Genomic DNA, 13,774 nt, shown 5'->3' with positions numbered 1-13,774 from the left:
TAGCCATTCTGACTGGTGTGAGATGGAATCTCAGGGTTGTTTTGATTTGCATTTCCCTGACGACTAAGGATGCTGAACATTTCTTTAGGTGCTTCTCGGCCATTCGAGTTTCTTCCGTTGAAAATTCTTTGTTAAGCTCTATACCCCATTTTTTAATAGGGTAATTTGGTTGTCTGGAGTCTAATTTCTTGAGTTCTTTGTATATATTGGATATTAGCCCTCTATCAGATGAAGGATTGGTAAAGATCTTTTCCCAATTTGTTGGTTGTCGTTTTGTCCTATTGACAGTGTCCTTTGCCTTACAGAAACTTTGCAATTTTATGAAGTCCCATTTGTCAATTCTTGATCTTAGAGCATATGCCATTGGAGTTCTGTTCAGGAACTTTTCCCCTGTGCCCAAGTATTCGAGGGTCTTCCCCACCTTCTCTTCTATTAGTTTCAGTGTATCTGGTTTTATGTGGAGGTCCTTTATCCACTTAGACTTGAGCTTTGTACAAGGAGATAAGAATGGATCAATTTTCATTCTTCTACATGTTGTCCTCCAGTTGAACCAGCACCATTTGTTGAAAATGCTGTCCTTTTTCCACTGGACAGTTTTAGCTCCTTTGTCAAAGATCAAGTGACCATAGGAGTGTGGGTTCATTTCTGGGTCTTCAATTCTATTCCATTGATCTTCCTGCCTGTCTCTGTACCAATACCAGGTAGTTTTTATCACTATTGCTCTGTAGTACAGCTTGAGGTCAGGGATGGTAATTCCTCCAGAAGTTCTTTTATTGTTGAGAATAGTTTTCGCTATCCTGGGTTTTTTGTTATTCCATATGAATTTGAGAATTTCCTTTTCTAACTCTGTGAAGAATTGAGTTGGGATTTTAATGGGGATTGCATTGAATCTGTAGATTGCTTTTGGCAAGATGGCCATTTTTATTATATTAATCCTGCCAATCCATGAGCATGGGTGATCTTTCCATCTTCTGAGATCTTCTTCAATTTCTTTCTTCAGAGACTTGAAGTTCTTGTCATACAGGTCTTTCACTTGCTTGGTTAGATTCACACCAAGGTATTTTATACTATTTGCAACTATTGTGAAAGGTGTCATTTCCCTAATTTCTTTTTCAGTCTGTTTATCTTTCATGTAGAGGAAGGCTACTGATTTGTTTGAGTTGATTTTATAACCAGCCACTTTGCTGAAGTTGTTTATCAGGTTTAGGAGTTCTCTGGTGGAAGTTTGGGGGTCACTTAAGTATACTATCATATCATCTGCAAATAGCGATAGATATTTTGACTTCTTCCTTTCCTATTTGTATCCCTTTGACTTCTTTTTGTTGTCTAATTGCTCTGGCTAGGACTTCCAGTACTATATTGAATAGGTAGGGGGAGAGTGGGCAGCCTTGTCTAGTCCCTGATCTTAGTGGGATTGCTTCAAGTTTCTCTCCATTTAGCTTGATGTTGGCTACTGGTTTGCTGTAAATTGCTTTCACTATGTTTAGGTAGGGGCCTTGAATTCCTAATCTTTCCAAGACTTTTATCATGAAAGGATGTTGAATTTTGTCAAATGCTTTCTCAGCATCTAGTGGATCATGTGGTTCTTTTCTTTAAGTTTGTTTATATAGTGGATTACATTGATGGATTTCCGAATATTGAACCATCCCTGCATTCTTGGGATAAAACCTACTTGATCATGATGGATGATTGTTTTGATGTGTTCTTGGATTCGGTTTGCTAGAATTTTTTGAGTATTTTTGCATCGATGTTCATAAGGGAGATTGGTCTGAAGTTCTCTTTCTTTGTCGGGTCCTTGTGGGGTTTGGGTATGAGTGTAATTGTAGCTTCATAGAACGAATTGGGTAGTGTTCCTTCTGTCTCTATTTTGTCGAATAGTTTGAAGAGAATTGGTATTAGGTCTTCCTTGAAGGTCTGATAGAATTCAGCACTAAAACCATCTGGTCCTGGGCTTTTTTTAGTGGGGAGACTTTTAATGACTGCTGCTATTTCCTGAGGGGTTATGGGACTATTTAGATGGTTTATCTGCTCCTGGTTTAACTTCGGTACCTGGTATCTGTCTAGGAAATTGTCCATTTCATCCAGGTTTTCCAGTTTTGTTGAGTATACGCCTTTGTAGTAGGATCTGATGATTTTTTGAATTTCTTCACTTTCTGTTGTTATGTCTCCCTTTTCAGTTCTGATTTTATTAATTTGGATACTGTCTGTGCCCTCTGGTTAATCTGGCTAACGGTTTATCTATCTTGTTGATTTTCTCATAGAACCAGCTCCTGGTTTTATTGATATTTTGTATTGTTCTTTCTGTTTCTATTTGGTTGATTTCAGCCCTGAGTTTGATTATTTCCTGCCTCAGCACCTCATGGTACCTTCTCCAAAATAGACCATATAATTGGTCACAAAACAATCCTCTATAGATACAAAAAGATTGAAATAATCCCTTGCATCTTATCAGATCACCACGGACTAAGACTGGTCTTTAATAATGACAAAACCAATGGAAAACCCACGTGCACATGGAAACTGAACAACTCTCTACTCAATGATGACTTGGTCAAGGAAGAAATAAAGAAAGAAATAAAAGACTTTTTCGAATTCAATGAAAATGAGGACACATCATACCAAAACTTGTGGGACTCCATGAAGGCAGTGATAAGAGGAAAACTCATAGCTCTAAGTGCCTACAAAAAGAAACTGGAAAGAGCACACACTAACAACTTGATTGCACAACTAAAAGCTCTAGAACAAAAAGAAGCACATACACCCAGGAGGGAGATGTCTTTAACTTGGGATATTTTCCATCATTGTAAACAGTACATCACCAAGTCTCTTTACTAAACGTCATCAGAGCTTCAGAACTAGGAAGGAAACCTCACTTAAAGACACATCCAGTGGAATGCAAGGTAGGCTTGATGTAGTCCTAGAGTCAGGGTGGGGGTGGTCGGCATAATTTCCAATATTTGTGCACATTTACAAAGTATAACTTTTATGTTTCCATGAAGTGTTCCCTGTGTGCTGTGCACCATCAATACCACACTGATTAAGGGCTAATCCCTGTATCTCTTATATTCCTCTTAATAATCAGATCATCAAAAGAGTCCTCCTATACTATCGTATTTCTTAAAACATGTGTGTGTGTGTGTGTGTGTGTGTGTGTATGCGAGTGCATGTGTACATGCTGGACTTTTAAACTTTCTTTTGTCTCTTTCTATAAGAATTATTATAGCACCTGAGTTTTTAATTTTTCTAACTTCCCCAACTTCACTGGGTCAAATACCCAAAGATTGTAGAATCCTCCAGCTTTGCTATATTTTGGATCAGGGCACACTGGGTAAACGCCAAGGTGTCGTGATCATGTTCTTTCTATTACATTCATAAGACAAAGGATTTCAGTCCAGAATCTTGGTGCACTTTGATGCTGACTGAGGTTCCTGCCAGAAGCTAACTTAAAGTAGTGATAGGTTAATGTCTCTACACTGTTCCTATGCTTACCGGGTAAGGAGGAAACAACCGGTTTTCCACCTGTCTCTAAACTTAATTGTCATTACTGTCTTTGGCGGGATTATAAAGTTTATAATATTCTGAAATTCTACTTTTTTGTTGTATATTTTGTTTTTCAAGACAGAGTTGCTTTGTGTAGCCCTAGCTGTCCTAGAACTTGCTCTGTCGACTAGGCTGGCCTCGAACTCAAAGATCCACCTGCCTCTGCCTGGAATTAAAGGCGTGCGCCACCACTGCCCAGCCATCATGGAATCTTTAGTCTTTTTCCTGAGCGCATCATTACCAGAGATAGCAATCTCCATGATTATATTTCTAGGTGTCTCTGAGTAGAAAAGAAAAGTTAAAAAGATTTACAGGAAAAGGAGACTTAGGAAAGCAACATTTCATATCATGACCAGAATACATGGTCAGAACAGACGTCTGGAAAAAAGTTCTCACTAACTGTCCATCAGAGAATAGCAAGTAGAAAAAGGGGGGAGGGATATATAGTAAATCTACAATACACAAGCCCAAAAGATAAGGAGTCAAGAACTTTTAAAAACTGTAATGTATAAAGAACAAGGACATTCTGAGTTTAGGCAAATGGATGGAGCTAGAAAATATCCTGTGTGAGGTAACTCAGACCCAAAAGGACAGGCATGGTATGTACTCACTAATAAGTGGATATTAGCAATACCTAAGATACAGTCCACAGAACTCAAAAAGGTCAACAAGCTGAAGGGTCCAAGTGAGGACACCTCAGTCCCACTTGGGAGGGAGAAGAAAGCAATCACAAGGGGGGAGGGAGGGAGGGGCCTGGGAAGGAAAGTGTATGGGGGTCAGGAGAAGAGGGGAACCTGATCTGGTATTGGGTGAGGGAAAAGGACTGAAGCCCTGAGGGCCAGCAGAAAGAATGGAAACAGGCAACCTAAGGAGGTAGGAGATTAGGGGGACCCTCCAGAACGCACCAGACACCTGGGAGGTGAGAGACTCTCAGGACTCAAAGGGAGGGACCTTAGATGAAATGCCCTACAGTAGGGAGAGGGAACTTATAGAGCCCATCTCCAGCAAAAAGACAGGGCATCAAATGAGGGGGGGTTTGCCATTCCACAGTCAAAACTCTGACCCATAATTGTTCCTGTCTGAAAGAACTTCAGGGATGGAAATGGAGAGGAGCCTGAGGAAAAGAAGGTCCAGTGACAGGACCAAAGTGAGATCCAACTCAAGGGGAGGTCCCAAGGCCTGACACTATTACTAAGGCTATGGAGTGCTCTCAAAGAAGGACCTATCATGACTGCCATCCAAAAGACCCAACAAGAATCTGAAAGAGTCAGATGCAGATATTTGCACCCAATCAATGGACAGAAGCTGCTGACCCCTGTAGTTGAATTAAGGAAAGGTGAAAAAGAAGCTGAGGAGGACGGTGACCCTGTAGGAGGACCAGCAGTCTCAATTAATCTGCTCCCCCAAGATCTCTCAAACACTGGGCCACCAAAAAGGCAGCATATACCAGTTGATAGGAGGCCCCCAACACATATACAGCAGAGGACTGCTGAGTCTGCGTTCAATCAGAGATGATACACCTAACCCTCAATAGATGGGAGGCTCCAGGGAGTTTAGAGTTCAGGTTGCGGGGGGGGGGGGGCCGCGGGGTGGGGACAGCTTTCTGCCAACCGGGGGGTGGGGAGGAGGTATGGGATGTGGAACGGTCGGAGGATGGACGAGGGTGGGAATAAAATCTGGAGTGTGAAAGAAAGAAAGAAAGAAAGAAAGAAAGAAAGAAAGAAAGAAAGAAAGGAAGGAAGGAAGGAAGGAAGGAAGGAAGGAAGGAAGGAAGGAAGAAAGATAAATAATCTTCTTTTTTAAAAAGTTAACAGAAGTGGGGACAGTGCTAAGGGCCATATTTTATCCAAGAACATTGTTAACATTAGATTGATTGGTTAAGATCCAAACATTTATCAAATTCAAAGACTGGTAAGATACACTGGGAAGCCCAGAAAAAGAGGTCTGTATAAAACGGACTGAAGACATGAAATTTTGGAGGATTGAAAAAGGCACGGAGTGACAGCAATTCATGCTTATATCTTTTTAAAACAATTTTAAGACAGAAAGTACTTAGTACTTGGCAGTGAGTCAGTTAAAGGATTCATATGCTAGACACAGGATACCATACACCACTGAGAGTCTTCTTCCTATGAATATCAAGAATAAAGGCCGAAAAATAATTCTCTCCCCTCACCTGTCTACTTCACATGGTAACTGGGATGTCTCTCAAAGACAGCCATGTCCCAATTCTTTGACCTTATAAATATGCTATGTTATAGGGCAATCAAGAGTTTAGGCTAGGGAATATTATGGCTGCTGATCAACTAACTTTAAAATTAAAAAAAATATTTTGCGTTATCTAGGAGGGTAATTCACTGGTCCTTTGCTGTGTTAGAAGGATACAGCCCTTCCAACTTTACCTTGACAGCCACTGCTGGGTTTGAGATAGAAGGAAGTGTGGTAACTTCCATAACTAGATAGGACAAGGCCTCCAGTCCTCCCCTAGCTTTTCTGGAAGGAACGGAGCTCTGTGGATCCCAGTCAGCCCCTGCCAACCTTCTCACCTTTATAACCATGCGATGATACAGTTTGTCACTTAAACCACCAAGGTTTTGCTCACTCAGTAGACTCACAAGAGAAAGTGAGACGGTTAGCAACTGCTTCAGAGGAAGGAAAGGCCTAAAATCATCAATCCGGCAACAGCAGAACAGCACTAAAAACTCACCTTTTTGTAGGTTTTTTCTTCGTTTTGTTTTCCAGGTACAGTGTCTCCATTTTCAGCCATTGACGACATCTGCAAAGGAGAGAAAATACGCATTTCAATAGGCATATTTCCGTGTGAAATCTGACTGTTCCTCTCTAGAGCAGCATACTAATAATGCTGGCAAAGAGCAAAATATAACTATACACTGTGTTGTTGTTGTTGTTACTGCTATTGTTTGGGGGGGGGTTAGAGGAAAAAGAAAATCCAAGAGTTCTTATTGGGAGTATGCTCACCTCTCTCAGTCTGAAGAAAGATGCTATAGAAGGCCTAGATTCTTATCATGTGGATAGATTTCTTGTTACAAGCTATTTAAAAATTATTTTTGCTTCAGTTGTAAGAGCTGTAAAAGCATCTGGAAAGTACCAAAATTATGAGCCAGAACACACACACACACCACACACACACACACACACACACACACACACACACACACACACACACCACTCTTGATAGTACTTCCCTTAAGCAACTCGATGCTTCACATTTTAGCACATTCATCTCTATCTTTTGACAGATGCATTTAGATATGGAAAATGATAATATCATCTTTGCGTTTGCAGTGAACATTGATGTAGTAAGCACGTGCCTCTTTTATGATTAAAAAAAAAATCCTCACTGGAAAAAGGATATTTTCTTTTAGATGCAAGGAGGCATCACTGTGTGAATCCAATTGTGTGCCAGCTCTTTAGCTAATAGTGGTAATACTGATGGAGAGTTGAGGTGGTTCAAACATTTTCCTTCTGCAAATAATACAACAATTATCTATGCTTATGTCTTTGTCCAGTAGCAGTGTTATCTTGGACTCAATTCCCAGAATGACTCAGTCATACTGGAGTATACTTTAAAGCTCCTACTAATATTAGCAAATTGCCTTCCAAGAAGTCTCTGCCCACTCATAGCCATATCTGGAGTGAGTGGAAGTGTGGCTCACTGAGCAACAGCAACCACTATATTTTGATAATTTGTCAAGTCAAATAAGGAGCCTCCTCAGTTAGTGAGAATTAACTTTTCCTCCCACCACTGTTAGCCCTTCATCTGTTTTCTTTTGAGTTTCTCACACTTTTGCTAATCTACCTCTTAGGGTCTTAGTATTTTAATTATTGATTTTTAAACCCGTAGTTGTTAGTAGTACTAGCAATTTCCTTGTTAAATCCTAAGTTTTTAGACTATTATTTCATTACTAAGCACATCATTAGTATTTTTCCATGCTATGATATGCCTTTTAATCTATTTAAAAATTGTGACACGGGGAGGTTTTAGTTTTACTAACTCAAAAATAGTTATTAATTTTGCGAATTTTTTTCAAATGCACGTAAGATAAACTATTTTTTTCTCACTGAGCGACAGTAGGTGTTCAAACATGCACTTGCAATCACTTTTCAATAAGCATTCATATTTAACTTCAAAATCATTTAAAAAATGTAAAACCAGTTACCTCTGTGATAAATAAGGGCACCTGCACCACCAGCAAGCTACAATATTTCAGCATCTTTTAAAAATTACAAAAGATTTTCATGTATCACATTTTGGTCATGTTCTTTCCCCCTCTATTAACTCCTCTTAGGTTTTTCTTATTTCCTTACCCACCCATCTTCTCCCTCAACTACCTACCCACTCCCACCTCAAAAAATGAGGAAAAAAACAACACAAATTAAAATAGCCAAACCTGTGCACACCAAACCAAACATGAAGTCTGATTTGTGTTGGCCAACAACTCCTGGGCTTGGGACCTGCTCTGGAGTGTGGTTGACATATTCAGTAAGATAAAACCAGTATTCACTTTCCTGTAGGAATCAATTGCAAATAGCTTCTTGGTTAGGGGTGGGATTTTGTGTCTGCTTCATCTCTCAGTATTGAGATTCTTTGTGATTCAGATGTGTACCAGTCCTGTTGGGTCCAGAAGATGCTGTCTCTTGAGAGTCATCCCCCACCTCTGGCTCTTAAAATCTTTCTGCCTCTTTTTTTTTTCTTACAGATCCCTTAGCCCTGAGGGGAGGAGAGAGTTTTGTTTTTTAATTGGATATTTTCTTTATTTACATTTCAAATGTTATCCCCTTTCTTGCTCCCCCCCAAACCTCCTAACACACCCCCTTCCCCTGCTTCTATGAGGGTGTTTTCCCGCCCACCCACCCACTCCTGCCTCGAAGGGGACAGGTTTGATGAAGACTTATGATCTAAAGTTGATCTCGATCGTAGATAGAACATCTGCCAGGATTACTTAGGGATACAGAATATATTTTCTTACCTTTGTAAGTAAAATGGCAAGTCATCTGTAGTTGGTGGTGACGGGTGGCCTGCTCATTGTTGACACTGCTTTTGTCCCCCCAGGTTCCTGTTAGAGAAGAGATCACTGGTCAATATTTATTGATATCCACACTTCTTCTCCACCAAAGGATCAGATGGCTCTCAGACTGAGTAGTGAGGATAAAGGAAGGGATGTGCATGAAGGATGGATAACGTAGGAAGCAAGAGAATAAACCACAGGACACAATGTGTACTGAATACATTGTAGCATCCAACTTAACTTGGAAGCCCGCACTTGCTACAGCAAAGGAGGTGATCAGCTTCCAGATCAGAGTCTCCAACAGATAAAAGCAGCCACTCAAGCCACAGAGGCTGTGCTGGATATTCCTCTATCAGTTTTCATAGGGGATCCTTTTCTTAATGTAAATAATCTTTCAGCATTAGTTCTAGGACAAATTGACTGATTTTTATCAGAGTTGCTTAGATGATACACTGCAAATAGTACTTCCACAGACTTTTGGCTATAACTGGACTTAGCATAGAGGTGGTATCAGCTTGCTGTAAGGTTTTCTTTTTCAGGACTAGAGGTTGAGTGCAGATACCATCCATGCCAGGCAAGCACATTACCATGCAACTACACCCCTGTACCTTTTTATTGAATGTCCAGGCAAGGTCTTGCTAAGTTTCCCCAGTTGCCTTGAACTTTGCAATAATGCCACCTCAGCTTCCTGAGTATCTGAAATTGCAGACCTGTGCCACCCTTTAAATTGTAGACAGGTATAAAGTAAAAACAAACCAGGTCTTACATATATATCCCCCTAGAAATAATCAATGTCAACAATGTTTCATTGCTGCAAAAAAAAAAAAAAAGATCCCACTCCTCTGTGTTTGTTGCTGCACATGTGTTTTCTCTCGCTGGCTCACCCGTTCTCTCTCTGTTCCATTCGATCTTATCAGTACTAATAGATATGTATCTTCCTATTTAAAAATAATTGTCTGGCAGAGATTGACTTCGGACATTCTAAATGGAACATCTATATCAGCCCACGCACCCCCATAAAGCTCAGGGAGTATCATGTAAGAGGGAGGCAGAACGATCGTAAGAGTCAGAGGTTGAAATGGTGTCTCCTCGTCATGACATCATCAGTGATCTCATGAGCTCACTGCAGCTGTGCACTGCACAAGATCTTAAAAAAAAAAAGGATACACGTAGGGAAGACGACACTGGATGTTTTGTTATCAGGGTTTGGTACTAAGGAATTGATGCATGTCATTGCATGGAAGTCTTTATGTGCAATCAGTTTTTGCTCTATAATTATTCAACTCTTGGAATTTGTAATTTAACTCTGGATAAAATTTTAGTAATTTATAATTTGTTAGGAAACCATCCATTTTACTTAGATTTAAAATTTTATTTCGAATACTATATACCTAATACTATAACATCTTTAAGGAAGAACTATTTACAGTTCTTATTTTATTCTGAAACTCAGACTTACTCCAAACCACAATTACCATATTAGCTTGCTCACTCCCAGTTGCTTGCAGTTCTACAAAACGACAGCACACTGCCAAGCTCTGTTCACCTAGAGCTTAGGAAAAACAGGCTTGGTCACACCCACTTAAGAACAATTAAGTCGTGCTATTTGCTAATGTTTCAGTCTATGGTTCCAGCAATGAGGTTCATGGATATCGGCACATTTCATCTTGATTTTCCAAAGTGTCCAAAGGGAGTTCTTCACAGCTTAGGTTTCCCGGGCTGAAGTTGAAGAACTTGTAACTTGATCACCCGACATATGTTTCCAGTGATTATTAGTTTGTCTTAGAGGAAGGCTGACTGAGGATTCATTTTTACCAGCCACCAAAGCCAGCAAGGCTGAGTCAGACACAGTGATGAAGTTATGATGAAGCTGGCCTTTGTGTCTGGGTCAGGGAGCTCCCAACCTGTCCCTTTCCTTGTGTCGACCATCCAGGCCCTCCATCACCCTAAAGGCAGAGGTAGGACCAACATTCCAGCTGCTCCCCTTCTTCTTCCGGCTGTTTCTCAATCTCCTTCAAGACAAGATTTGAATCCAACACTCTTGAGCTGGTAGAATCCAATCGATCAAAAGGACCCAGTGGCTTCAGGAAGATATCGTGTAGAACCCCTTCCATTTTATTGTTAATATGTTTGCATTTCCCGTTAATAGCTCTTTCTTGGACTACAGACGTAGCTCAGTAGTATAGCCTTGTCATGGGTTCAATTCCCAGTACTGGCAAAAAAAAAAAAAATCCCTTCTTTTTTGGGGGCTTTAAAAACTTAGGTATATGTATATTTTGTTCCTTTAAGAAAAAAGTACATAGCGTTTCTCAATGCATCAGTAATATCCCCATTAAGTGTTTGGTTTTGCTCTGATGATTTTTCATGCAACTCGGGTTGGCCTCCAACTATGTTGTTGTTGTTGATGGTCCCCTTGAATTTATGATCCTCTGCCTTTATCTCTGCAGTGCTGGATTAAAGGCATGTACTACACCAATGTGCAATGTCCAGTGCAGGGCTTAATACTAGTAACTGAGATAGGATCCTGCTGTCCTGCTCAGACTGTCCGTGAATTTATGATCCTCCTATCTCTGCCTCCCAAGCACTGGGATTTCATAGATGCATCTGCATACCCACTTGGTTTACAGGATGGGCAGGCTTGTCCTCCCCCAACCCCCATCCATTTCTTCTGGGAATCATGCCTGATGCATGCTGGGTACATATTCTACCACTGAGCTACATCCCCATATTTGCTATTCTATATTTTAACCAAACATCAAATTATCAAAGTACCAGATTGGGTCTCTCCCACCACAGGATTTCTTACTTTCTTATAAATACCTTAAAAATGATCATTTTTTTTAAAAAAAATTTTTGACTTTGCTATTTAAAAAATTATATCTGTTGTGAAAAATTATATTTTGGCTTGCTTTCAACACACATTCTTATGATTAATTACACATGTTACTATATTTATTGTTTCTCACTCCTTTGCTGGATTTATCAAGTTTATAATTCAATTCTTTTTTTTTCTTCCTGGTAATCTAAAAGTTAAATTCCATATATATTTTCTCATAGTTACCTTTCTACTTTAAATCATTTTTTTTTAAATCTTCCTTTTTGTTGTTGTAAAGCTGGAGATCAAACCTAGAGCATTTCCCACAGTAAGTAAACATCCCACCACTGAGTTATATTCCTCAACCATATTTGTTCCAGTAAAAACAAAATGACTGTCTACCTCCCTGATACCAGCTTTGTTTCTCGTGGCCTAAGGTAGCAGACTCAAAGATTTACCAATCAGAGCTTCTTCTGGGAAGCAAGAGGCCTGGTGGGGTGGGGTTGGGGGTGGCAGTTGGGTCAGTAATCATCTCAGCTTGCAGCTAGCTCCTTCTGGGTCAGCCTCTGCAGGAAGTCAGTCACCCTAGGTCATCATTTCCTTGGGCAGCCCTTTCTGTGGTCAGATGACAAGGCCTCTTCCTCAGGAGGTCAGTCCAGGCTCTGTGGCTTCTGCATAGGAGTTTGGCCTTCGATTTCCTCATAGCTCCCTTTAACTCCCTTGGGCTGCTTTATCAGAGGACCGAAGGCTGGCTGGCTTAAAGTGGCCAATTTGTTTTCTCCCAGTTTTCAAGGTTAAAGGTTCTAGATCAAGGCTATAGCAGGGCCATGATGTCTCTGAGGCTCTGGGTGTAACATTCCTTTGCCTCTCCCATCCATCTTTTCAGTTTTTGGTGTATACTCCTTCACTCCAGTTGTGGCCTCTTTGACCCCACAGCATGTCACACTATCTAAGTGTGACATTTCCTTACTTCCCGAGCCATTCTTGCTTAGAGCCTAATCCAACAGCCTCATCCTCATTTGATCATACTTTTGAAAGGTCCGTTTACAAACAAGAGCACATGAACAAATACCTGAAGCCTTCAACATTATCTTTTCGGAGAACACAATTCTCACAACACAGTTAATTCTTAACAAAGACCATGTGCCCAATATTCTATTCCAGCACGTGTTTCTAGAGAACCCAACCTGTAGCATCTCTTCTCTCTTCCATTACCACAGATGGAAACATTTGGGATGTTTTTAATTCTCTCGTTTCCCCACTCTATACAATCTATCAAACACCTTCTCACAGACAGTGCCGTTTCTTCCTCAGTGAGTCTTAACAACTGACAGCTCAGGGTCCCTTAGCATATTTAGACTTGACAATAAATTGTGACAGTTGATCACCATTGTCAATTTGGCTGGATTAAGATCATTGAGGAGACACACCTTAAAGAGTCTGTAAGAGTTTTTAGAGAGACTAACTGTGGAGGGAAGACCCTAAGGTGGGTGAGGCTACCCTATGGGCTGCGGTTTGGACTAAATACAAAGGGGCAAGGAGAAAGTGAGCTGAGCACTAGCACTGGGCAGTCTTGGCTCTCTGGATACAAAGTGACCACATTCCTGCCTCCATGCCTTCTCTATGGTTAGGGGTTGTATCCCTTCCAACTGTCATTCAAAATAACCCTTCCTTTGTTTGGGTGGCATTTGTCCAGTATTTCATCACAGCAAAGCAAACAGTATCTAGTACATTTGATTAAGCTTGTCCCTTACCACTTTCTTTGTTTTTTTTTTGTTTGTTTTTGTTTTTCTTTTTTTGTCCTCCCCTATCCTCATGCCTTTGGTTCAATTCTCATTTGATGGAAACACTTCCTCCAGGAGCAGCACATAGCTGGTCTACTGTGACTCATTCCATGTGTAGAACTATCTTTCTGTCATCCTCATAAATATATCTCTTGGGTAGGGGAAGGCTCTGAGCTCATTAACCTTTTGTTCAACTCTGTTGTATCTCTCATTTGATCCTGTTTCCATCTTTCCACTCTTCTTCATCAGGAAAGCTGTGTGTTTTCTTTGTCAATACACAGTTCAAAATTCTCTGATGATAGGGCTTTCAGTTTTCATTCATCTTTCCTGGTAAAGGAAAACTGACAAGGAGGAGATATGTGGAGACTCTGGTTGGCAGCTCTTTGGTGATCTGACATAAACTATGAGGAAGATTTAAACCTAAACTCTTTCTCGGTGAGGAACAGACTCTATATCCTCCAGGCTGTCCTCTGGGAATGACATTCTTCACAATCAACCTTTTGATAAGAATTAGAGAGGGCTGTATTCATAGTATCTGCAAGGGCATAGAATGCAGATAATCCAATGGTTAATTAAGGAAATAATCTCCTTAGTAAATGTGTTGA

At 40.4% G+C, this 13,774-nt stretch overlaps 1 protein-coding gene across 2 annotated transcripts in view; it reads right to left on the bottom strand.

The window, feature by feature from the left end:
* Pip5k1b (phosphatidylinositol-4-phosphate 5-kinase type 1 beta) overlaps window positions 1–13,774 on the bottom strand; it is a 260,298-nt gene that overhangs the window by 140,133 nt on the left and 106,391 nt on the right. Inside the window, exons 2-3 of one of the 2 annotated variants that reach the window (XM_028764088.1) lie at window positions 8,532–8,618; window positions 6,248–6,316 (exon numbers count right to left, since the gene is read on the bottom strand). In XM_028764088.1, coding sequence (XP_028619921.1) covers window positions 6,248–6,316 — 69 coding nt within the window. In that variant the 5' untranslated portion in view covers window positions 8,532–8,618. Of the gene's footprint in view, window positions 1–6,247; window positions 6,317–8,531; window positions 8,619–13,774 lie in introns of those variants that run through there. The other variant, XM_028764089.1, reaches the window with a different exon arrangement.

This window comes from Grammomys surdaster, unplaced genomic scaffold (assembly GCF_004785775.1).
Source record: "Grammomys surdaster isolate TR1022 unplaced genomic scaffold, NIH_TR_1.0 141, whole genome shotgun sequence".
NCBI lineage: Eukaryota > Metazoa > Chordata > Mammalia > Rodentia > Muridae > Grammomys > Grammomys surdaster.
The sequence above is the reverse complement of the archived record's forward strand: the minus strand, read 5'-3'. Positions and strand labels throughout refer to the sequence as shown.